Below are 24,001 nucleotides of genomic sequence, written 5' to 3' on the forward strand. Positions count from 1 at the left end.
GGTGGTTCGAACAGTTCGTTCGTACCGACCAATGATCTCGAATTCTGTTTTTTTCTTTTAACGAAAATAATTTGAACGTTATCATTGAGTATTTTGTTTGGTTAAATAAATTTATTTATTACATTTCTTAGTATAAGAATATAATGCATTGAAGTAATCCTTAACTTTGAATAAATTCGATATATGTTTTTGAGATTGAAATATCTGAATTCTTTATTTTACAAGAGCTATTCAGATATTCTTTTAGTTCGTGATTTTAAAGAAGAAAATAAATAAAAAAGGTTTTAAAATATACATATACATATTTCATTGAGGAAATTATATATTTGTACATTGTACGTGAGATCGTTTGTCGTATTTAATTACTAAATGGAAGAGTAAGTCTATTAGACATACCGTTATCTACAAAGTTTGGAATCGTATAACTACAACTGTATAAAGAGATTGCTGAAAGAACTTGTAATAAATTAAATGTATTCGGCACATTATACTTTTTGTTTGAATAAGAAATGATGTGCAATAATGGAAATATAGGAGCAGAGATTCCATAATTTGATCGAAGAATCTTCTGATCTAGAAATAGCTTTATCCATGGTGGCGGTACTAAGCGTCGTTCTGAGTTGAGGTTATGTTTCTGTTGCATTAAAAAAAATACATAAATAAATGTTCATGTAGCCGTCAAGTATATATATTTTTACTGTTTCATTGAGTTATTTTTGTAAACACGTTACGGTGAGTCCTGAAGTAAATATTGGAATATATTTATAATATTTTAATTCATTACGAGTTATCTCCTATCCGGCTTATGTGTACTAAATTTAGTATTTACATTGTTTTTATGATAGAGGATAATTCCTGAATTATTCTTGATGCCGATACAAGCGATAATTAGGATATTGTGGTGACTATTATAGGAGAGAAGTTGTACCAATAATTTTATTATTGTCATAGATATTTTTGAAACCAACAAAATGTCAGGAGGTATGCTTTATGGTGGAGATGAAATTGGAGCTTTAGTATTTGACTTGGGTCATCATTCCTTGAGGGTTGGTTATGCTCAAGAAGATACACCAAAAGCAGAAATTCCAGCTGTAATAGGTGTAGGAGAAGATGGCAATTGTACAGCAACAAAAACAGAACCTATGGACATTGATGATAAAAAACCAGATAATAATATTACACAATCTGGGACCAAGTATTATATTGACACTACTATACTCCATGTTCCTCGAAAGAATATGGAAGTTGTAAGTTACATGAAAGATGGTATGATCGAGGATTGGGATCATTTTGAAAAGGTAACATAAAGATATGCTGTCAATTAACATTTTTAATTTCATGTACATCAAATAAAACTATAATTAATAGGTTTTAGATTATACTTACTCCAAAGTAATTCAGTCGGATGCAGAATATCACCCAGTATTGTTTTCCGAATCTCCTTGGAATGTTCGTAGTAAAAGAGAGAGGCTAACTGAATTAATGTTCGAAAAATATAATGTACCAGCATATTTTCTAGTAAAAAATGCAGTTCTCGCTGCTTTTGCAAATGGTAGAGCAACTGGTATTGTTGTTGACAGTGGAGCAACGCATACCTCTGCTGTGCCAGTTCAAGATGGTTTTGTTTTAACACAAGCAATAGTTAAATCTCCTCTGGGAGGAGACTATATTAGCATGCAGTGTAGACAATTTCTTCAGGTATAAACATACTTACAAACATTATTTTACGATAGAGAAAAATACATGAAATAACTGTATTCTTTAAATAACAACAGGACAATGACATTGATTTGTCTCCTTCCTACATGGTGGGTAGTAAAGAAGTTGTGAAAGATCATGATAAACCTCGGTGGATTAAAAAGAAAGGTTTACCAGAAGTTACTAAATCCTGGCACAATTACATGGTGAAGAAACTTATCCAAGATTTTCAAGCTACTGTGCTACAAGTATCAGAAACTCCATATGATGAGAAAGTAGTTTCCACAATTCCAGCAGTTCAGTATGAATTTCCAACAGGTTACCATCAGGTACATAAGGCCATTCATATCATTAACAATATAATAATTATCGATGTAATATTAATAATATTATTATGATAATATTCTAAGGATTTTGGAAGTGAAAGATTTCGTATACCAGAAGCTCTCTTCGATCCTAGCATGGTGCAAATGCGTGGTGGTATGGTTGGTAATACTATGTTAGGAGTGGGTCACATTGTACAAACTAGCGTTGGTATGTGTGATGTTGATGTAAGACCTGCTTTATATGGAAGTGTTGTTGTTACTGGTGGAAATTCATTCATTCAGGTATGATTAGATTATTAAAATTAAGTGAAGTTTGAAATTCCCTTATTCATACTTTACCTACAACAATTTAACGAATAATGCAGGGCTTCCCAGAGCGTTTAAACAGAGATTTGTCTATGAGAATACCATCTAGTATGAGATTGAAGTTAATCAGTGTAAATGGATGCGCTGAACGGCGATTTGGAGCTTGGATTGGTGGATCTATTTTGGCCTCGATTGGTACTTTCCAGCAAATGTGGATTTCAAGTCAAGAATACGAAGAAAGTGGAAAGAGTCAAGTAGAACGAAAATGTCCCTAAATAAATAAGTTATTTCCATTTATCTTCGTCTTATCAAATCGTTAATATTTGTACAAACATTTCCTTGAAGATTTCATTTTTAAGTAAATAGGTATAAATGATTATGTTTAAACAAAGTAAAAGATACATACACAGAAACAAATTCCGCATTTTTTAACATTCGTTTAACGGTAATGTGTTCTGAATCTTGATCTAAGATAAGTATATTTTACTTATAAGTGATACTGAACAATGACTTGTAAAATATGCAGTCAAAAGTGGAAATTTTATTTATTATCGATGCACCACATAAACGCAATAAAATTTTATAAGAAATGGTGTATGCAAAGATGTATTAAAATTTTTATAAAAACTTACTATGAAAATACAAGTATTTAATATTACTGCACAAGCGCATCCGTATCCCTTTATCACAAGTACTTTCTGTTGAAACAAATTCTTACTACTGAGACAGCAAACCCTCAAAGAACATTATAAAAGTATAGCTTCGTTTTTAAAGTGCTTCTAACTTGTCATCACTTGTAGTATGCCATAGTGAAGATGCTCTCTATGAATAATACAAGACTAAAAGGTATAATTTTCAAAGAAACCTGTAATTCAAGTAATAAGCTCTCTATTGATAAAATTACCACTAGATCAAAGGACATAGCACAATTTGTACTAATGATAAAGTACATTAAATTTATGGTCTCTGAAATTAACTTAAATTATCCATGAATTCAATATTAATAATCATTTGGACTATTCACTTGACGAGCGGTTTAATGCTATGTGCTAAAGACAGGTAGTATTCTATCAATAACGTGGTAGATGAAGTCTAAAGTGTCGGGAGTATGTTACTTAAATAAACTATCGTTTAAGATTAAAATTAAAATTAAAATATAATGAATATTGAAAATTATATATTTATAAATTTATTTGTTCTAAAAATTGTTGGACTTTATCCAATAAATATTATAAGATACAGTACATGCATTATTTGCATTGTACTTATTATCATACCATTAATAATAGAGATTTATAAAAATTTGGAAGATTTAAATATTATTTTTGAAACAAGGTTTAAATACATTTAATAATAAAGTAATTCAAACTTAGTATGAATTGAAGTACCTAATTAATAACTTTTCTGTTTTTTTTGCAGTTCTGTTTTACTGACGATATTACTTGCTATATTGAAGTCATTAATTTGGTTTCTTAATGGAAAGAAGTTGGAATCTTTTATTAATTTCATGTTAACAGATTATTGGAAATTCGGCAAGCCTGACGTTTTCAAACATTTAGAGGAATATGCAATGTAAATAGTTTTTAATGTTCGAAAAAGAAATATATAATTTAATCGTATACCATATATAATATATAATGTTTCAGATTTGCTAAAAACGTCACAAAGGGCTATCTATTTTTAATAATTAATGCCTTATTATTCTTCTTCAGTGTACCTATTGTCAATATATTTATAATTCAAGGCTCAAGTAATAACTCAACTGTTTTAAAAAATTTCCCATTTCTTGCATCATATCCTTTGGCTTTTTATAACTTTCCACTTTATGAGGTATTGTTTATAACTTTTTCTTGTTCCTCGTAAACTTATTCTTATAAAAAGTAATTTCATTTGACTATACACACAGACAGTTTATGTATCTCAAATACTGGCAACAAGCGCCTGTGGTTTTATGATGCTTGCAACTGACACTTTGATTGCAAGTGCTTTACTACATACATGTGGTCACTTTCAAATACTTAAAGAAAACTTAAAACAACTGAATTCTGATATTTACCATGTATGTATACAATCATTTATATAATACTCCAGCTAAATAATGATTTATATATATACTGTTTTATAGTTACATAGCTTAAAAAATAATTCGAAAAGTGTAAGTGCAATTTTGTTCAAAATAAAGATTCAAATAGCACATATAATTAAATATCATCAAGTAATTCTTTGGTAAGTCAACTTAATATGTATAATACAAGTCAAGCATTTTCTTATTCAGTTTAACAAACTTCAGGTTCTGTAATAATATGGAAAAGAATTTTAATGTAATGCTATTTTTGCAAACTGTGGCCAGTAGCCTTATACTTTGTTTTGTTGGTTTGCAAGTTTCTATAGTAAGCATAATTTTGGAATTATGGAATTTATTTTCAGCACAAAATATATGTTACATTATTATAATTCATTATCTATTCATATTTCTTTGATTATAGACTTTATTGGATCAATCTAAGTTGATAAAATTTGGTTCCCATTTAATAGTGGCATTTTTCCAATTACTGCTTTTTTGTTTTCCTGGAGATATATTAATCTCCCAGGTAAAAATAATCGTAGATAAACGTGGATCGCATTATTTTGTACAACATGATATATTTAATCTCAAATTATTTTTTATGGTAATAGAGTGTTGGGATAAGCCGAGCTGTATATTCTATACAATGGTACAAAGTGTCAACTTTCGTTAAGTACGAAGCATTGATGATTATGCTACGTTCGCAAAGACCTAGTTACATTTCTGCAGGGAAAATATATATCATGCAATTGGAAAGCTTCGCTTCGGTAAAAGTTTACGTATCTATTGTATGAAAACATATAAAATTTTTAATATCATAATGTTGCTTACAATATACAGAAATTGTATAAATGATTTATATACATTTTGCAGACCCTTAGTACTGCACTTTCATACTTTATGATGTTTCGAAGCTTCAATTTAGAAGCTTAAGAATCGGATTTGATTTTCATAATTATAAATATCCCGCAATTATTGTGTTATATACAAGTAATCAGGTATTCTCTTAATTATTCCTTACATGTACGCACCCCAACCAAAATACATTTGGCAAAGGTTATCTATGTTAGTTGCTTCCAAAATCAGATGATTAGTTTGTCCTTCAACACTTAAGTTCAGTGCAATATTTTCTAATTTCTTTCCATGTGATCGAATTAAACCCTTAAGTCGCTGTTCTATATTTTTTATATGTTCTACAGCCTAAAACATTTATGATTTACTTTACAGTATACCATCATAGATAATCTACGGTATTTTTGTGTTTTACCTTTTCGTTTGTTTTTTCACCGCCTTCGCAGGCTTGATTTTTGTTCCAGCTAACAAGCGGATCATATACAAATGGAGTGAGTACACTTACTAATGTACTACACTGTTGTCGAAGAACCCTCATAGTAGTCTCACAAGCACGCCTAAATGGTCCCTCAATTTTTAATGGTCCCATAGCGTCTACCATATTATGAGTTAAACGAAATGGCACTCGTTCTGGCCAATCAAACAGTTCACCCTAGTAATTAATATTTGTTTTTATAAATATCCATTTGTTATTTATAATAGGCGTATACATAATATTTAATTTCTACTAGATGTCGTCCATACCCTGTTAAATAAACAATTGAAATCCACATGCACACAGTCTCCACATTTAGAATCATACAATATATTCTCTCCATGCCGATCTCCGAGACCAAGAATATATCCTACCATGGACATCACTGCTGTAGTTCTAATGTAAGCGGTACGTGCTTCGTACCTGTATTACAAATTCTTTTTATTTCACGTGTTATACTTGAATAGTAAATCATATTATTATTAATTATAAATTTTACCATCCATATGGATCAGGGAATGTGAGGCGGAACCAATCTCCAAGAACAGAAGGGTGTCGAGGCATGAGTTGTTCTAAAAACACCTTCCTCTTTTTTTCCAGAGAATCTTTTAAAGCTACAATGTAACATGCAAGTAAGATTTTTATGATATTAAATGAAAATTTAATTTAACGTTACCATAACTTACTGCATAACATGCTTCTGAGTTCTCTGGTTGAAATTGCAATACCCCTTTCCTTATACATGTTTAGTATGATCGGCCTAAAACCAACTAGATTCGGTACCCATTCTATTAAACCACATTCTTCGTTTAAGGGAACAACACTCTGTAATGAGAGAAACACGTGTTTCGTGTTAGGGTCTCCAATACTTTATAATTTTAAAAACTTACGTATGTTCGAATGTACAATCTTCTTTGGCGAGATTCTGGGTCATTTTGCAGATATTTATTTACGATATCGTTGAACTCCATTAATCTGAAATCCCTTCGCAAATCGTCCTTCGGTTTACACATGAAAAGATATTGCTTACCATCTGATCCTTTTAATGCGATGCGACGCGGTCTTTGAAGAGATGGCATAACGAGTATGCCTTCTTCTATGCCAGATATATGAACCCAATTGCTAGACATTAAGAGAATTGCCAATTTATTTATAATGAACAATAGGCAAGGAGTATTAAAGATATTATTGTATAACTTTATATACTTACGATGAAAATGGATTATGGTTTTCTAAGGATACTCCTTTAGAGGGTAGATGAAGTTGTTTGAATTTGGTTGTTGGCATCATAATTGAGCTGAAGTCTTTGGTTGAAAGTAAACGAGGCAAATTTCGTGATAACTGACTGACTGTAGTGTTCAGAACGCCCTATTATAAAATTATATATAAACAACATGTTTGTTTTTTACGTAATGTATATATCTCTTTTACTCACATCAGGTATTGGCTTATTAGATAATTCGATTAGTCTCTCCCACAGCCTATGGAAATCTTTTATAAGTTTCAACATTTCCCCTGATTTTAACTTCGGATTATTTAGAATTTCCCTACAGCACCTCTGGCGTGCAGGATAAGATGACTGAAAAATATTTTCATTTAAGATCTAATTAAATTCTTGATAGTTTGAACGCTTACATTGATAACTGACGCCATCATCCATAAGCAATGTTGTGGATAAGCATAGATTAGCTTTACTAATATTGTATAAAGGGTATTTTGTACTTCTGTTGATGGATGACATATTCTAGATACAAGCTGACTGAATGCAGTTAACCATATAAATATTGGCAGTCGGTCTTGATACACTTCTATAACATGGAAACAAATGATTTTAATTTTTTAAGTCTTCACACATTTATTCTTTTGTACTCACCCATAATTTTTGTCATTTTTAGTAACGCATCTCGTTGGTATTTTTCAACTTCTTCATTTACGGAATGATGAGATCGAGATCTTACACGAGAAGCAAAATCTAGCCATACAGTTAACATTCTTGGCATAGATTGGTGAATATACTTGCAACCATATAGAAGTGACTTTCCATAGAAATTCATAGTATGTACTTGTAAATCTCTAAAATAATTATATGTTACTAACATTATCATTAGATAAATAACATCTAAGATAATAATTACCTTCCTTTTTTGTCCTTCTCTTCATCTGACAACCTGTCTATAACAGACTCATAGTACTGAGCACATGCAAGAAAACTTTTCTCCCACTCTCTCCAAACTTCAATAGCCTCTTTATAATTCATGATATTGGCATCGGTATCTACGTTCACCGTTTCATCATTATATTTTGCATACAGAAGTTTCGCCTAGTGCACAAATATAAATTAACTTTGTCACTTAATATTATCTTACATTGTTGCGTACATACCTTTGCACATTGTTTTCTTTCTTCAACACAGTTTAATGATGATAGGGTTTTGTAATAACTAGCCGGTTGGAAACAGCTAGCAAAACATCGCTTTAATGTTGTAAAAGCATCTTCTTGGCAACCTTTTTGCCAATACAACTGAGCTTGTTCTATGTATAGCTGTTGTAATGGACAAGAATCGCTAGCTGATAAAATGTACATGTACGCTTGTTGATGCAATCCTCTCCTAACAAAACAAAATAACTTTAAAATACAGTACAAAAATTAATGATTCTTACTCAGTAATAAGAATTCGTACTTCCTCGCAATTTTGGCACTCTTAAGCCAAATTTTTCCAATTTCTTGTTTAAGCATAGAATTTTCTGTATTGTTAATCTGCTTCTCTAACTGGACTGCTAAATCTAAAGTAGCTCTACGCATACTTAATACAAATTCCACCCCACGAGAAGATCTAACAAGCTGGCCACGTTTTTCCCATTCTTCGAATATCATTGGAAGTTGCTGTATATCTGTTAGCATCGTAGACACTGCCTTATCGAATTCATTCAGTATATGTAGCCTGTTATCACAGAAAATTTTAATAAATATAATTCTCTAATGTCAAACATAATTTTAAATATTAATCTTACTTCATAATATAGGAGTAACATTGTTGATAAGCTCCTGGACGCGAAGCATCTTCTAATAGCATAACTAAATTCTGTTTTAATGCCAACAAGTCTGGTTTTACCCCTTGTTTCAGATCTTCTAATAAAGAATGTTTTATATTTTTTTGCAAAGTATCATCTAGTCTAGTGAAATGAGCCAGTTTCCAGAAAGGCTCATTATCAATCATTAATGGTTCTAATTCTGGTCTATAAATAAAATGAAATATTTTTATTAAATAAAGTTAATTATTTAATATTTATGTATGATTACCTGCTGCTCAAAACTCCTTCGGTAATATGTTTCGCCGTGAAAGGTTGATCAAGACCGAGGTAGCATTGAATCATTCCTTGAAGATATGTATGTTTCAATGCTGTCTTTTGTGCTAATCTTTCATAGCATGTGGCTGCATCCTACAGATTACATTAGTCTTACATATAAGAATACCTATTAATATTCTTAATCACGAATTCTATGTTACCTGAAGCTGTCCATTAACTTCGTGAGCTAAGATTAACTGTTGCACCGTAGGCGTGTGATCCTGAGAAGCTAGTATACCGGATATACCATCTGGCTCGTCCAATTGTGCATATATTTTCTAATAAAAAAGCTAACATAAGATACATTGAAAATTACATTAATTTAATTTGAATTATTCCAAGTCCACTTACAGCTATCAATCCACCCTCCAGAGGTTCAGACAAACCTTTATTAGAGGAGACCATGTGTTGCTCCAAATACATTAAAGCCCTATGATATTCTCTAGATTGATAACACCCTTCAGCCACTATTAACGTGTTTAATTTTTCACAAAAATCTAAAATATCAAATCAATAGATACCGATAGTCACATAAACACTTTAACAGAATAATAAATAACATACTTTCCACTGCTTTGTATTTACGATTACGATTTAACCGTTGTTCCCATAGCCATCTTTGTAAATGATCTAATACTGAAAAGACGATCTGTCCGAGAATTGTATAATAAATTATTCAAGGAACTATAATGATAGTACTTTTTTAATTTATCTTTACCTGTGCACAACGCGTACGTCTGGTTTCTTCTGAGATTCTCGTATCATCTGTTTTAATACTATGTACATTCCTAAGTGGTCGATGACGGGATAATTCAGGATCAAGCGTAGGTTTCTTTCTAACATCAATTATTGCCAACATTTCCTCTCGTATCTTTGTATGTTCTTGTTCTGAGCCATTTGTTATTATATATGCTAATTAAAAGAAATCATATGTATTTAACGATTATTAATATAACTTTCCTATTACATTTACTTACATACAACATGTGGCAAGCAGAATGTTAATATTTTTATGTCTCGCTTGAGAGCTAATTTGCATGCACGCAATACACTGTTAAGTTTTTCATCGTGGATATTGTTAAACATGCTACAGAGCCAATTGTATGCCCAATTTTCAACAGAAGAGCCGGCTTCAGAACTGTAAAAATTCAAAGCACACTTTAATAGTAAGTAATGTAAGTAAAACCATAATTACATTCTGTATTTACCCATAAATAGGATGAGGAAACATTTTATCGTCACTCACAGCAGCAATTTTGTAATGTGATGTTAAAAAGGGAGAAATAATTTGTCTTGTAGTCAAAGGGAGATCGTTCCACAGTTCACTATTTCTGCCTTGAGGAGTAATCTCAAACGCTTTTAAAATTTCCTAAAATAATCTGTATTTTTTAAAATATTACACTATAAAAAAATATTATATATTGATAATATATGTACCTGAATGGCTAGTGAGAAACAATCCATACTTTGACTACTCTTTTGCATTTGAAGTGCCTGTACATGTTCAAAGAGCATAGCGCAAGCGAATTCCTCATTCATATCGGAAATAAATTTATAGTCATCTATAATTTATACAAATTTTTATAATAAAGGAAATAAATGAACGATGAATTACGAGAAGTATACCTCTAGAAATAATTCGTCGTGGTAAGAGACTTGGTTCAATAGCACCTAATTCCCCTAAACATTCTCCGTATAATAAACGAATATTCTCATCTTTATGTTGACATCCAGTTAATAATGTATCCAACAACTATAAAATTGTTAACTGTTAATATTCGCAATTAACAGGTTTATAAATTTATAAGATAATTGTACCTTAACTATCAGTGGGTGAATATCCGTGTCGCTTAGAATCATTTTATTCAATTGACTACGGTGTTCCGCCAGGAACTTTTGTAAATATATTAAAGCCCTAGATCTCACTTCATCCGTTTCATGTGTGATACGTTTTAGCCATAATGTTAAATTTGCTTCGAAACCTTTTGGTCTAAAAGGAATAAATATATTCGGTAAATTAAATACAATCGATGCGCGTAAAAGGAAATTCAGTTTTACATACCTAGCTTGTAAAACACGTGCTTTAATTATATGTGCAATTTCATCAGGTACATCTACGTCATCTATAAAGAACAATTCTGGTATATGATCAGAGTTTTCTTCATTGCACTCAATAATGAGGAATTTCAATATAGTGATTATTTTTTGAGAATAGATTTTCAATAATGATATTAATGATATACATATTGTTGGTAATAGTGGACCAAGTTCTTTTATAGCTATACTGAAATATTAAGGAAAAAATAACTGTATGTCACAAGGTACATTACACAATACTACTTCTTTTTTTACATACTTATGAATAAATGCATCCCATGCATCACATATAAGAGGTCCAAATCCTGGTCTTTTAAATCCAAGAGAAGTTCTCAATGTGGCTAGGATTTTGTATCTTAATGGAGTCAAATATTCGGGTCCCATAAACTTCATTAATGCAGCCAATGATGCAAGTGCAGATTTCTGTGTATGTTCATCAGACTTCGAGCTTAGTTTTATATCGAAGTTCACTAATATACCATGCAAACGTAAATTCAAATAAGATTCCTACAGGCATTATAAAAATATGAGTTTTATACTGAATTAGAAACCGTTATTGTAAATACTACTAAGGATACAAACTTACAATTCCTTTCTGTGTAATAAAATTTTTTTCTGAACTATTGTCATAATCGGATATAATTTTCAATAATCCAATCACTTTTTCGGGAGATTCATGAAAATACAACATAAGTTCCTCAAATATACCCTATAAATTGTATGCACAGAATATAATGTAAAATATAATTTAATATTACCAATATATTATTTATATTTTTAAACATAATCATATATTACCATGAATGATTGTCTTGTCAGTACAGATAAATTCATTTGTGTAAGACTTGACACCAATCTTAAATATTCTGCAGCACTTGCAAGAGGCATATTTAAAAATGCATAACTGCAAATATACTGAATAAACAAATTAGAATTATTACTTGATCATCGTAAGAGGAAGGTATGTTCCACTTTGGGTACCTACAGGAAAATATTCTTTTAGCATCTGTTTTTCATCCATGCTAACTAATTCTGCTATATCACGTAGCAGAGCTTTTGCATTTGGTATATCGACAATGAAAGAAAGTAAAAAGCAAATTGCATAATGACCATCTTTCCGCAGTAATTGACGTGATCCTTCGTATCCAATGCACTTTGCAACACGGTGTACCGACGTTGCCATATTATAAGAATAGTTTATAAAATTGTATACTGCACATTGCACTATGAGCTAAAATTAACAAAGTACATTATTTCAGAATACAGTATCATTCGTTTTAGTCCTAATAATGTTAAATACATATACATAAGTATATACCTTAAGAAAATCTTTTTTATATCTAACATATAACACTTTAGTTGAAATGTTTAATAATTTGGCAAAGTCGTTATAGGCCGTTGTAGCAAATGCTACTGCTGTTGGTGATGATGTAGAATACAATATGGAGATGAGAAATATATTTAAAATTCGTCGCTCCGTAATATACAATGGAATACTGAAAGTAATAATTAGTAGTTAGTATAATCTACAATTTTTTACCAATTCCATTTATTTTACCTTGCAAAATTTTTCACTGTAAGAAGCAAAGTTTCATGAAGTGCATGATCAGAACTCTTTAGAGCTTTTATAAGTGCACTTGCCATAGTATTAATTATTAAGTCAACAAATTCATCTAATGGAGCAGGTACATCATGTTCTATGGATATGACAGATTTCTTTACTGTGTTTATTTTATTATTTAATATTCCCTTTATTGCTACTGCAATATTAGAACGAATTGTGGGATCTTGATCTTCTATGTATAGAGACCACATCTTTGCTATTTCATTATCATTAAAAGAATTTATATGATTTGAAAATGACAATATATTTTTAGAAATGCTCAAACGCACAGAAAGAAAATTTGAAGATAATAAACCAAAATAAGAGCTCAAGAGGTAATCATATTCATCTGAGACACGATAGATATTAGTATCCACATTGCTTTCAACATCATCTGTGCAACATTTACACTGTACTTCCCATTTTGTGCTGTCCAATTCTCTAAAGAAAAAAGGAACAGTATATTTAATAATCTATGTATTAAAAGAAGTTCATTAAAATATTACCTTACAAAATCTGCACATCCAGACAAACAGCAACTTATTTTAGCCAAAACAGTTACTAGCATTTCATGAACTTTTTCTTTGTTTGACTGTAGTGCAGGTTGAAGAACGAATCTCGTGATATCTTCAAATTTTATTTCACTCTTTTTTAGGAGTAGCACACTATTCCTGTAAATATTTTATTAGTATCAACGTGAATAAATCTTTAAATATCAAATACTTACTGTACTGCTCCAACTGCTAAGTCACTTTCATCATTTAAAACACAAGTATTTAATATTTTTAATGTTTCCATTCCATTACTAAATTCACAAAGAATTTCAAGACATTTCAATTTCATAGCAATCTCTAGAGACTCTGCTGCCTCTCTCACATGATTATTAATGAATTCCACAGGCATTTCAATATGTCTAATAAATGGTAATGTCAATAATTTTTGAAGTATATTCTTATTTGATTCATTATGTGCTATCATATGTATAAAGCATTCAAAAATGATTTGCATTTGCTGATATTGCCCTGATTTTAAATACTCCACAAGTATTTTCAAAATATCATCTAATTCAGTAGTGTATAAATTCATTGGCAACTTTAAATCCTTCAACCAACATTGTAAAATACGAGAAGCTTTCAAGATAAATACACATTTTTCTAATTTCTTTGAATGTGTTGCAGTAATTAATTCATTTCTCACTAACTTCCATGGTTCACAAATATCACTGACTAAATTATTGGCACTGGCATTACGTTTAATATCAGCAAAAATACAATGATTAAAAATAATAATGAAATCTGGATAATACTCAAAAAGTGAAATAAATCTTTTTATATCAGAAGGAGTACAAACTCTTTGTTCCCTAATAAAGTATTGTCTAACTTTATTAGATATAATTTCTTTCAGTTTTTCAATAGCTATAACATTATCACCATTCCTAATTAACTTATGAACTGTAAAATGAATAGTTTCCAAGCATAATTCAATACTATTTGAAAACACAGGCAGTGCCTCAATAAATTGAGTAAACATTTCTATAAGCTGACATATCTGATTTCCTTGTAATTCGTTTGACACCAACCACGTAGGAATTATTTTAACAATTTCAATAAAATAGAGAATCAAACTCTCAAGCTCCTGTTCATTCATTAAAGAAAGCTCTATTAATTTTGAACACAAATTTAATGCCATAATCTTTACATTTGGGACAGATACAACAAGTATTTTCAACATGGTATCTGAAAGTACTTTTTCATTCCACACTGAAACCCCAGTTTTCTCAATAATTTTTAATATAGATATTTGTACTTGTGGTATATCAAAATACTTTATTACAACAGGAAATGCTCGTAGATCCAAATTCTCTATAATTTCTCTGTCTGTATTAAACTTAGCTAATGTAAATTCATCCTCATCTCCATTAGTTTTATAAAATTCTAATATTTCTTGAAGAATATTTATATATTCAGCACTAACAACTTCAAACATTGTAATATGGTGCCTAGATAATATTCTAAGCATGCAAGCTTGAATCTCTATACTGTTCATAAGAATTTCATTGCTCAAAGGTTCCCCAACTATATAAAACATTGTGCCAAATAGCCAAGTGGTAAATGCTGCAAATATAATATAATATTAATGTCACTGAATGCTTACAAATATAACATTATTTTCTTACCTGCATATTGACACTGTAATACATCATTTTGCATTCCATTAGTATACGGTGGAACTAAAACTGTGGTTAAAGTAGCAGAGCCATTTAATATTGATTCTAAGAGGGATCGAAGCATTTGTTCTGCAGTTGCATTTTTTAGATCAGAGAAGATTGCAATAATAGGGCTGTTAATAAATTTCCACACAGAATGAGCTACTGTCACACTGAAAATGAAATTAATAGACAACCTAGTTTTCCATTTATTTAATGATGTTCAAAGTGAACTTCTGCTCTTTGGATGAAATTAATAACACATTTAAATTATACTCGTGTAATTTAAAATGAACTAAATAAAATGTTTTACCTGTTGCTATTTTGAAGAATAATTGAATTATCATTTACTTCCATCTTACATCATCAGCTCCTACTACAGCGTTGTTCGTGACATATAAAACTGAACATTTTAGTGTAACATAGTGAAACAACTGTTGAACATTGCGCTAAATAGTGATCTTCATTCCCACGTGATTTAGATAGGTTTTCCTCATGTTCTGTTGAATGAAGCTTGAATTTAAATCGCCACTTTTCATTTGACGATGGTACGCTTTCCTCAACCAACGATCTAGGGTTTTAATTCAGCGGTAAAATCATCAGCTTTGAATTAGCGTCATCCAAAATCTCTCCATGAGGAGTCGGCTTTAGTGTTTATGCCAACTAAACTTAATGATTATGTATTTTTCTCCATACATTGTTTCTGTTATAAACAATTAACTTTCACTGATAAAATACACATTGTCGTGCAGCACCGGTCATGATTTAAGGCACCGTCTCGTTTCCATTCAATTGCAACGGAATTATTGTTAAGGTGTTCACGGCTTAACCTAATACGCTGATGTGAATGTAAATCAATGGATTAAATTCTTTAAAATATATGCATTACAGTAAGTATTAAGTATTATGATAATTCGTTTATACTTAATAGGATAAAATATTTATATAACCTTTCAAGCAACATTACAACTGTTGCACTGTACTCAATAAGATCAGTTATGAACTTAAATTGTTACCTGCAGGATATTGTTACAAAATAAAAGTGAGTATTGTGGAAAATGAGTGAAAGTGCACCGGTTAATGATGTATCTGAGAGTAACGGTGGGCCAGAACAACCAACTTTCAATGGAGAAGCTGAAGAACACACAAGTAATTCAAAGACTGTTATATTTTAATTATACACGTTTATTATTCTCCTTTTTACATTAATGACATTTCACATATTAGATAAATCACCTATAAGTGCAGAGGATAAAGCACCTGACTCTGTATGCGACAATGGAGTAAAGAAGAATAATACAAACTCTGGTATTGGGAGTAATACTACTAGTACAACAAATAGATCAAAGAAACGTAAAAAAGCTCCTAGAGATGCAACTGCCCCTAAGCAACCACTTACAGGATATTTCAGGTAATTCTTATGACTGAAATATTCCATGAGTGCAAAAGTTGTTAAAAATTTTTGCACTCATTTGATGTAGATGAATGTAATCAAAGGAACACATATTAATGCATTATGATATAGGTTTTTAAATGATAGAAGAGAAAAAGTACGGAGTGATAATCCAACTCTATCATTTGCTGAAATTACGAAACTTCTTGCCTCAGAATGGAGCACATTACCAACAGATCTAAAACAACAGTATTTAGACGCAGCTGAGCAAGACAAAGAACGTTATAATCGTGAATTTAGCGATTATAAACAAACCGAGGCATACCGATTGTTTAATGAAAAACAGTCATTAGAAAAGCAACAAGAAAATAAAAAAGAAAGGAACGGGACTGATGTCAATTCTGAGCAAAATGTACTGTACACGTTTTTTTTCTATAAGTATTTAATACACCGTTGTTACAATTACTTTAATGTACATCATTCTTATTAGGACATTCAACAGGAAAAAGACAATGATTTCACAGGATTTGATATTCCTATATTCACAGAAGAATTTTTGGATCACAATAAAGGTGAATGATACAATAATCTTTTTATATTTTCAACAAATTCATACTTATTTGTGTTTAAGAAATATTTACAATAAATTTTGATGCCATCAGCATGTGAAGCAGAATTAAGACAGTTAAGGAAAGCTACATCGGATTACGAGGCTCAAAATGCTGTTCTTCAACGACACGTGGACAGTCTATATGCAGCTGTAAATCGTTTGGAATCTGAAACAAATCAACAACGCACTACTAATCAGGCTTTACAGCGTCATTTGGATTCCCTTCGTTCACAGTTAGCTGGTTGTTTCGCAACAGTACCTCTTCCAGGTTGAATTTATATAGATTTAAAAGTTACTCTATTAAATGTATAATTTATTGTTGGGTAACAAAGATATTCGTTTAATTTCAGGCACACACGACGGTGCAACCTTACAAAATATTGACAGTTACGTTGAAAGATTAGAGTCACTATTAAACGGCAATACGGAACAGTCATTACGAAATGCTGTGCGTAGTGCCGTGTCTCGTCTCGAATTAATTGGATGACGATCGCCCCCCGGTAGTACAACTACTACTTCATTAAAGCATCATCGTTCGAGACACTCACATCGAAAATAGATTAAAAAAGTGACTGTGTTGTTTTTTACATATTTTGTAAAATACAATTCTTTCTTTCCAAACAGATATGATCGGTCAAACTTATGTACGCTTCGTAGCTCGACAATTATAACATATCTGTACTATATGTAACATTAAAATATTATTTCTGGGTCATAGTTTTATGTTTGTACATTATTCTTATAGATGAGTATAATTTATACAATATGATTTCATAAAAATACGTAGATACACAAATATAGCTATTCATTTATACAACAAATTAAATATACTTACTGGATCTGTAGCATAATATGGAGAAGTATCTTTAAGATACTATTGATTATTGATTAATCAATTTTTCTGATTCATATTTTGTATTTTTCATAGCATTTTGAAGTTGATTCCAAGAATACCTGTAAAATTATATAATTTTTGTAAAATAATTGCAGAAACATATTTATTAAAATATCACCTTAAAGATGCTGCATTCGAACGACGATTTTTCTCCAGATCTATTAAGGTACGTTCAATTTTTGGTGACATAGACTGTACTATTTCAATCTTCACTGATAAGATTGATTGCAGAAATTCAAAGGTATTATGCTGATTTGTTGTAATTAATTTTTGAATAGTGTTAAATATTGCAGTGTTTAACTTCTCTCTGAAATTATTACGTTTATGAATGATAGTTTTAAAACCTTTGTGAATCTAAGAATAATGATACTGACTGTAAGATATGGCTTTCTTTGTAATATGGATTTCTAACAATATTCTTCATGAAATCTAAAGTGTGTTGTTTATGTGGATGGTAATCATGAACTTTTATGTAGCCTTCAATAATGTAAGGTGTACAAATTAAAATAATATATTCTACTACATGATTGGCGTAATCTTTTCCTCCTTTGAGTAGATTTTGTAGAAATATCATTATCTGTATTAAATAGTTACTTATAATATACTTCACAGTAAACATATAATACAAGAAAGGTGCCATACTTACTAAATAGAAATGTTTATGCAGCATGTTGTCACTTGAAATAGTAAAAAAGTTTGTCATCAAGATTTCAAGTATTAAATGTACAAAAGCTGCCTTTGCGTCTTTAAAACATTTTAATAACGAATCAGATACTTTAAAATTATTTGTATTATTTATTGAAGTTACTAAAAACGGTATATACTGATCAAAAAGATCTTTTATCATTATCTGCAGTGATAAATCACTTTTAACATTGAGAGTCTCTATACCCAAAAGTATCATGGAAAATGTCTTTTTCCCTAAATTTTTTAAAAATTGTTGATCAGACGAAAGAATAGTTTTACTCAGTAACGTTTTGAACATGTTATTCGTCTAAAAAAGACTTACATTAATATACTATTCTAATTTTCAAATACACATTGTAAATATGCTAATCATTACTTACTTTGGAATACAGCATTGTAGAAGTACAAAGAATTAATGTCCCAATACATCTATATATCCAGAATGCTAATTCTGTATCTTTCGTTTCTTCTGTGATTGGTAAAAGAATCCACTTTTCTATGTGATTAAAATATGATCTCCATTTCGCATCATATTGAATTTGTTCTTGTTCAGTCTGAAAAAATTATTGTATTGTATTCTAATATTAACTCGAATGTTGTTTCTACAATTCCAAGTAGATGTACTTTTAGAATATTTCGTTTCTTCATAGAACACATCATAAACACTAAAATAGATTCATTAGTATCTTGAAATTCGTTGATATCGTGATATGTTACAAACATCTGTTGTATTTCATTTATTGATAATATATAATTTTGTATAACTTTGATTTCATCGCCGTTTGTCTCATGACCAATAATAGAACACTTTATCCATGCCTGAAATTCATTCAAAATGTTAACATTATATTGTATGTTTATATTGTATATCTCTTACATCTTCATCTTTTACTTACCTGTATGAGTATTGTGTCAAAATTTTTAATTTCTTTCTTCAGAGTTTCAACTGCTTGTTTTTCTTCGAGCATCAGTACTAAATAATGTCTTGTAATTCTAGAATTAAATTTTTTGTTGAGGCATGTCATAGTTGTAAAATTAAACAGTAATATATACTGTGAACAAACCTAATGTCTTTAACAATCACGGAAGACGCAAAATGCTGAAATAAAGACATGGCTGAATGTTTGTACTTCTTTGCTGTCGTTGGATTTTTTAATCCATCCAAAGTAAATAAGACAGCAAGTTGTGAGACATCCCGGTAATGATCGCCTGTAAGTCCAGGATCGAATACAAGCTGACGTACTCTACATGCAACGAAACACCATAAAGCATCTAACATTTTTCCCACTCCATCTAAACGTAACAAGCATATTAATTGGAACAGTAAAGTAGGATTAAAACCAGATTCATTTGACGACTAAAAATCAACAAACCTGAATTAGACGAGCTTTCACATTTTTTAAAAATACTAACGAGTACCCTTGTTAACGTTCCTATCATTTTACTTGAACATTCTGTAAAATACCGATCTATCCAACCGCCAAGTAATAAATGTTCTTCTAATTCTATATTACTAGATGCTAAAATTGTACTAAATACATCCACAAAGTTCACCATCATCGTCCGAGAAGTGTCATCCCTGCGACAACTTATTGTATTCACCTGAAAATAGAGTGAATCACATCAGATGCAAAATTTATTACGTAGAGATTCAGCGTTTTACCGTGTCTATATAACAGGACGCTATGTTTATAAAATTGAGCCTCAGTTCACTGTATAACAGAAGAATAGCCAATTTTCCCTTCCAAATCAAGCTACATTTTTTACTATTCTCATTATTGTATTCCTTTGTCGGTGGTAGGAGATCTAGCATTACAGAGCACTGTAAAAAAATGGAGCTTATAATAGGTGAATTACATTAAGAAGAAATATTTTAAAGATTCTAACATGTATATATAACTTACTACATTGGTAGTGTCTGCGGTAATTGCTAACGTTAAAAACAGAGAAATGAAGTTATAGAAACCTGTTATGGAAAATTCTTGTACTTTGCTTTTGGAAAACTTTGAGTAAATTCGACCTTTAATTTGATTCCAATGCTTTGCATCATTATTGCTATAATTTATTTGCAAGAAAGATCCTGCAATATGTTTTCAGAATTAACATTTTCGTTAATGGAGTTTGTTTTTATAGCGAAACAGTATATTTACCGAGGAAACGTAAAAACATTCCGTAACTAGATTCTTTGACACAGTCCGTATTATTTATTCTATCCCTGATTTGTCTCAGTATGTCTGCAGCAGTTTTCCTGTTAAATATTATTTTGTTACAAATTATAAAAAAAGATATATAGTTACATCAATTATTTTCATACTTTTCAACGGACAAAATCCAAGGACCCGATGTTTGTAATAAAAATGGCTCGTCTAATCTTTTATGGAAGCAATCCCAAAGAAGAGAAATTACTGAAACTCGTGTCTGCCACCATTCAGTGACTATGGTATTTAATAAAGGAATCATAATACGTAATTCTTCATCAATTTCATCTCGTTCTCCATCCTTTCCACCTTTGGAAATATAAGTTTTCAAAATCTTCTCCAGCTGCTCATAATTAGACCTAATCTTTAAAACCACAAATAAGCAGTTGACATTTTTTACATGTAGGTGACATAAAGAAAAAGAGATGAAATACAAATACCCTTGAACATTTGGACCCTAAGTATATGCCATCGACATTATATCCGTATAAAAGTGACAGATTATAAATAATCCACAAACAAAATAATTCAGAGTTTTTACATGGTGCTAAGGTATAGCATGAAGATTCCTGTTTGATATTGGATGCACTCCTATTTAATAATGCATTAACACTGTCATTTACATAGTCCCAGAATTTCTATAAAATAAATATTTCATAGAAGTTACATAAAAAGAGTATCAATATTAGATTTTAAAAATAATACCTTTGATTTCATTCTGTCAGCTAAATTATCAATGAATATTTGAAGCATAAGCCACAATTCACGAATACAGGAACAATTATATGGAGTTTTTTGCTGTACATTCATTAAAGGCAACTGGAATATTTTAAAAGAAATGTATAGTAAACATATTTATATTAGATATATACCTTTTTAACATATAGTCTTACCGTTTCAAATATCTTCAATGATATGTAAATAAGATCATTGATAATTATTGCCTGAATATTTTCAAGTTCTTCTAGATGACTGTCTGTAGAATACTGATAATACAGACTACGTGTGTATTCCAATGAAATAAGAAACCATCGTAATTCTATGTGCATATGATACATATGATATTCCGGTTGTCTACACTGTAATATATATGAAATATATTAGAAGTGTTGGTGGAATTACTTCAGAATTAACAATAGCTTACAAAATATAGACCTGGTTGCCTTGTTTAGAAGGTGCATAATGAAATGTGGCATCTGGAATATTTCTTAGCCTATTAAGGAAACGTTTTATCGTAATAAATAACATATTAAATTCTTCTTCGATATCCTCATTTATAGTTTGTAAAGATTGAAGGTCCCATTTAATACTGAAAAATTCATATTATAAAACATACATTTCTCAAAGAATATTAACACCAGTTATTCGACTGGTTATGGTAGAAATAGGTATATACAAAATATAGATACGTTTAATATTAAAAATTCTCTTACCTATTTAAATATGTTCGAACATATAATAAAAATTCGCATACAATGCGTCTTATATGATAAAAATCAATGTCATTTGTATTAGAACTTAGGACCTGATTATAAGTCTCATGCCCGCTAAGTATTTTTAATTGCATGCTACGAAGAAAATTAAATAATCAAGAACATAACATAAAGCAGTTTTGATATTAATGGATGAAATGATTCTTACGCCATGCATTTGATGTAATGTTTTAAATCAAAAATGCCTGTTGATGCAGGCACATTGGAATCAAATAATTGCATGTCCACATCCAATAATGAATTTTCATCTTGCGGATAAAGAACATTTTCCACTTCTCCACGCAAGAATAAACTTTCTTTATTTAATTGCCAATCATTACTGTTCACTTTACCATCGCAATTAAAAGTTAAACACATATCCATCTGTACAACACTATCAGGAACAAAGTATAAATCATTTAATAAATAGTAGTCTTTTAATAAAAAATTGTAACACGCATTTTCAATATCTGAAAAATAAATATTAATAAATGGTATAAACTGTTTCACGTTGCATTCAATTTTATATAGAATTAAATACTCGCTTTCTTTGTTAAAGCATTTAGGGTATGTCAGCGGAGAAAGCAGACGCTTTTCCTACGGTTTTGGCGGTTCTGATGCAAGTGCCATCTAGAAAGTAAATACAACAATATAAATAAATTTTACATTAAAAAATTGTGACTGAAATTATAATACTTATATTACTTAATTATCTTAACTCTTAAATACTAAAACTTATCATTGTACCTTAAAAATATAGTTAAATATTAAATTAACAAGATCTCAGGCTTTATTATTTTAATCAGTCATTATCAACAATCGATAAATGGATTTTTAAATTTATTAACTCATTTCGATGCCAGTCTTAAGTGTTTTCAGCACTTTTAATAATCGATTTTTTAAAATTACTTTCCTAACTGCCTGAAGGAACGGTTCAATTTTGCAGTAGTGTAGAAACGGTTGCTCCACTTCAGGCGATGTTGAAATTTTATTTGGATACTAAAAATAAACCCATAAAGAAATTACTTTTGGAAAAACTATGGACAGTATTGTATAGTTTAAACATATAAGAACCTTTTGAGGAATTCTTAAAATTCTCTGTTTTATTTTTTTAGCTATTTGTCGTTCAAATAAGTCCTCCTCCAAAGTACCGGTTTCCAAAGAATATTTATAATCATTCCATTCTTTTCTCCTCTGTATCTTTATTCTAGTTACACGACTCTCATTAATATCGTGTGTTGCATTATTTACTTTCATATTGTAACAAACTCTCGCTCTTTCCTTCTCCCGTCGACAATTGTCTACTCTCACCAAAAATTCTTTCAACTTTCGAGCTCTTCGCTGTACAACTTCTGACAGATATGTATTCAAGGCTCCTAAGTAATTAAAATTAAATGTAACCTTACGCGTATGCAAAATTTATATGCAAAATCTGTAACCTCTCAATTCATGTTCACTGCATAATATTTGAATTTTTGAAATCAACGTGCAATTGATTGTATGAAGCGCGTACAGAGGAAAATAACCACATTCTTTCAGTAAAGTTTTCTCATGATTCTTCCATTCCACAATTGATTTTTTGGCACAAGGTCTTGGAATAATTATTTCCTGAGTAATGGATTTTGCTTTCTTTCGAGGTACAGTACTAATTTTGGTCGGTTGTCCCTTAATGCCTGCTTCCGGTTCAACGTTTTCCAGTGATTCCCTTATATACATTCATTTACGCTTATATTACATTGTTATTGATGAATTATCTTTTCAAAGAAAAATT

General features: G+C 30.4%; 5 protein-coding genes across 12 annotated transcripts; 3 read left to right on the forward strand and 2 right to left on the reverse strand.

Annotated features, from left to right (window-relative positions):
* Nucleotides 1-13: 13 nt before the first annotated feature.
* Bap55 (Brahma associated protein 55kD) lies at nt 14-2,914 on the forward strand. 3 transcript variants are annotated; one of them, XM_031976900.2, is made up of 6 exons: nt 14-377; nt 952-1,298; nt 1,369-1,698; nt 1,776-2,027; nt 2,109-2,306; nt 2,390-2,913. In XM_031976900.2, the coding sequence occupies exons 2-6, from the start codon at nt 972-974 to the stop codon at nt 2,603-2,605; spliced, it is 1,323 nt and encodes a 440-aa protein (XP_031832760.1). In that variant the 5' UTR covers nt 14-377; nt 952-971; the 3' UTR covers nt 2,606-2,913. The 3 variants fall into 3 exon arrangements, with proteins under 3 accessions (XP_031832760.1, XP_031832761.1, XP_031832759.1); XM_031976901.2 differs by lacking the exon at nt 14-377 and adding an exon at nt 384-625 and having other exon boundaries at nt 2,390-2,914; XM_031976899.1 differs by lacking the exon at nt 14-377 and adding an exon at nt 384-732 and having other exon boundaries at nt 2,390-2,904.
* A 174-nt stretch (nt 2,915-3,088) lies between these two features.
* LOC116427043 (odorant receptor 22c-like) lies at nt 3,089-5,408 on the forward strand. Of its 3 annotated transcripts, none has more exons than XM_076374013.1 (9): nt 3,089-3,665; nt 3,750-3,902; nt 3,977-4,160; nt 4,237-4,389; nt 4,456-4,556; nt 4,606-4,720; nt 4,817-4,921; nt 5,007-5,162; nt 5,269-5,408. In XM_076374013.1, the coding sequence occupies exons 1-9, from the start codon at nt 3,490-3,492 to the stop codon at nt 5,326-5,328; spliced, it is 1,203 nt and encodes a 400-aa protein (XP_076230128.1). In that variant the 5' UTR covers nt 3,089-3,489; the 3' UTR covers nt 5,329-5,408. The 3 variants fall into 3 exon arrangements, with proteins under 3 accessions (XP_076230128.1, XP_076230127.1, XP_076230126.1); XM_076374012.1 differs by having other exon boundaries at nt 4,621-4,720; nt 5,007-5,183; nt 5,269-5,403; XM_076374011.1 differs by having other exon boundaries at nt 3,207-3,665; nt 5,007-5,183; nt 5,269-5,403.
* A 4-nt stretch (nt 5,409-5,412) lies between these two features.
* Nucleotides 5,413-15,437, reverse strand: LOC116427036 (serine/threonine-protein kinase ATR). The gene is made up of 35 exons (XM_031976878.2): nt 15,289-15,437; nt 14,946-15,148; nt 13,497-14,883; nt 13,276-13,440; nt 12,725-13,210; nt 12,485-12,662; nt 12,152-12,397; nt 11,965-12,081; nt 11,753-11,875; nt 11,426-11,673; nt 11,132-11,353; nt 10,888-11,059; nt 10,696-10,822; nt 10,507-10,631; nt 10,278-10,438; nt 10,047-10,207; nt 9,788-9,981; nt 9,634-9,718; nt 9,421-9,566; nt 9,231-9,347; nt 9,023-9,162; nt 8,734-8,958; nt 8,403-8,663; nt 8,105-8,330; nt 7,858-8,042; nt 7,596-7,795; nt 7,358-7,530; nt 7,158-7,301; nt 6,933-7,090; nt 6,613-6,844; nt 6,409-6,547; nt 6,222-6,336; nt 5,992-6,145; nt 5,663-5,899; nt 5,413-5,595 (listed from the first exon to the last, which is right to left on the reverse strand). The coding sequence occupies exons 1-35, from the start codon at nt 15,330-15,332 to the stop codon at nt 5,413-5,415; spliced, it is 7,479 nt and encodes a 2,492-aa protein (XP_031832738.2). The 5' UTR covers nt 15,333-15,437.
* Nucleotides 15,438-15,587: 150 nt separating this feature from the next.
* Nucleotides 15,588-17,995, forward strand: Hmg-2 (High mobility group protein 2). Of its 2 annotated transcripts, none has more exons than XM_031976902.2 (7): nt 15,588-15,865; nt 15,998-16,124; nt 16,203-16,386; nt 16,501-16,780; nt 16,859-16,940; nt 17,031-17,246; nt 17,329-17,995. In XM_031976902.2, the coding sequence occupies exons 2-7, from the start codon at nt 16,034-16,036 to the stop codon at nt 17,463-17,465; spliced, it is 990 nt and encodes a 329-aa protein (XP_031832762.1). In that variant the 5' UTR covers nt 15,588-15,865; nt 15,998-16,033; the 3' UTR covers nt 17,466-17,995. The 2 variants fall into 2 exon arrangements, with proteins under 2 accessions (XP_031832762.1, XP_031832763.1); XM_031976903.2 differs by having other exon boundaries at nt 15,721-15,865; nt 16,871-16,940.
* On the reverse strand, nt 16,885-23,645 carry LOC116427038 (protein MMS22-like). Of its 3 annotated transcripts, XM_031976889.2 has the most exons (23): nt 23,305-23,644; nt 22,978-23,229; nt 22,776-22,860; nt 22,400-22,700; nt 22,192-22,326; nt 21,914-22,067; nt 21,652-21,837; nt 21,464-21,577; nt 21,199-21,396; nt 20,875-21,122; nt 20,711-20,808; nt 20,465-20,640; nt 20,224-20,382; nt 19,934-20,162; nt 19,625-19,853; nt 19,457-19,553; nt 19,185-19,379; nt 18,941-19,114; nt 18,520-18,867; nt 18,248-18,450; nt 17,992-18,180; nt 17,814-17,932; nt 16,885-17,144 (listed from the first exon to the last, which is right to left on the reverse strand). In XM_031976889.2, exons 4-22 carry the CDS (start codon nt 22,612-22,614, stop codon nt 17,860-17,862), a joined length of 3,420 nt encoding a protein of 1,139 aa, XP_031832749.1. In that variant the 5' UTR covers nt 22,615-22,700; nt 22,776-22,860; nt 22,978-23,229; nt 23,305-23,644; the 3' UTR covers nt 16,885-17,144; nt 17,814-17,859. The 3 variants fall into 3 exon arrangements, with proteins under 3 accessions (XP_031832749.1, XP_076230125.1, XP_031832752.1); XM_076374010.1 differs by lacking the exon at nt 22,192-22,326 and having other exon boundaries at nt 23,305-23,645; XM_031976892.2 differs by lacking the exons at nt 16,885-17,144; nt 17,814-17,932; nt 18,248-18,450 and having other exon boundaries at nt 18,009-18,180.
* Between the last annotated feature and the right edge of the window lie 356 nt (nt 23,646-24,001).

The sequence above is a fragment of the Nomia melanderi genome, chromosome 14, assembly GCF_051020985.1.
Source record: "Nomia melanderi isolate GNS246 chromosome 14, iyNomMela1, whole genome shotgun sequence".
In the NCBI taxonomy this organism is placed as follows: Eukaryota; Metazoa; Arthropoda; class Insecta; order Hymenoptera; family Halictidae; genus Nomia; species Nomia melanderi.

Bases quoted from the DNA above. Each gene is read 5' to 3' on its own strand.
- LOC116427043 (XM_076374011.1), top strand. From the start codon at position 3,490: ATGAATATTGAAAATTATATATTTATAAATTTATTTGTTCTAAAAATT. The intron at 4,161-4,236 runs GTATTGTTTATA...CTATACACACAG, and splicing joins ATAACTTTCCACTTTATGAG to ACAGTTTATGTATCTCAAAT. The intron at 4,557-4,605 runs GTAAGTCAACTT...TTTCTTATTCAG, and splicing joins TATCATCAAGTAATTCTTTG to TTTAACAAACTTCAGGTTCT.
- Hmg-2 (XM_031976902.2), top strand. From the start codon at position 16,034: ATGAGTGAAAGTGCACCGGTTAATGATGTATCTGAGAGTAACGGTGGG. The intron at 16,941-17,030 runs GTGAATGATACA...TGATGCCATCAG, and splicing joins ATTTTTGGATCACAATAAAG to CATGTGAAGCAGAATTAAGA. The intron at 17,247-17,328 runs GTTGAATTTATA...GTTTAATTTCAG, and splicing joins CGCAACAGTACCTCTTCCAG to GCACACACGACGGTGCAACC.
- LOC116427038 (XM_031976889.2), bottom strand. From the start codon at position 22,614: ATGGATATGTGTTTAACTTTTAATTGCGATGGTAAAGTGAACAGTAAT. The intron at 20,641-20,710 runs GTAAATATACTG...AACATATTGCAG, and splicing joins AATGTTTTTACGTTTCCTCG to GATCTTTCTTGCAAATAAAT. The intron at 18,451-18,519 runs GTAAGTATGGCA...TATTTAATACAG, and splicing joins TGCATAAACATTTCTATTTA to ATAATGATATTTCTACAAAA.
- LOC116427036 (XM_031976878.2), bottom strand. From the start codon at position 15,332: ATGGAAGTAAATGATAATTCAATTATTCTTCAAAATAGCAACAG. The intron at 7,531-7,595 runs GTGAGTACAAAA...TCCATGTTATAG, and splicing joins AAAAATGACAAAAATTATGG to AAGTGTATCAAGACCGACTG. The intron at 6,146-6,221 runs GTAAAATTTATA...TTTGTAATACAG, and splicing joins TTCCCTGATCCATATGGATG to GTACGAAGCACGTACCGCTT.
- Bap55 (XM_031976900.2), top strand. From the start codon at position 972: ATGTCAGGAGGTATGCTTTATGGTGGAGATGAAATTGGAGCTTTAGTA. The intron at 1,299-1,368 runs GTAACATAAAGA...TATAATTAATAG, and splicing joins ATTGGGATCATTTTGAAAAG to GTTTTAGATTATACTTACTC. The intron at 2,028-2,108 runs GTACATAAGGCC...TAATATTCTAAG, and splicing joins TTCCAACAGGTTACCATCAG to GATTTTGGAAGTGAAAGATT.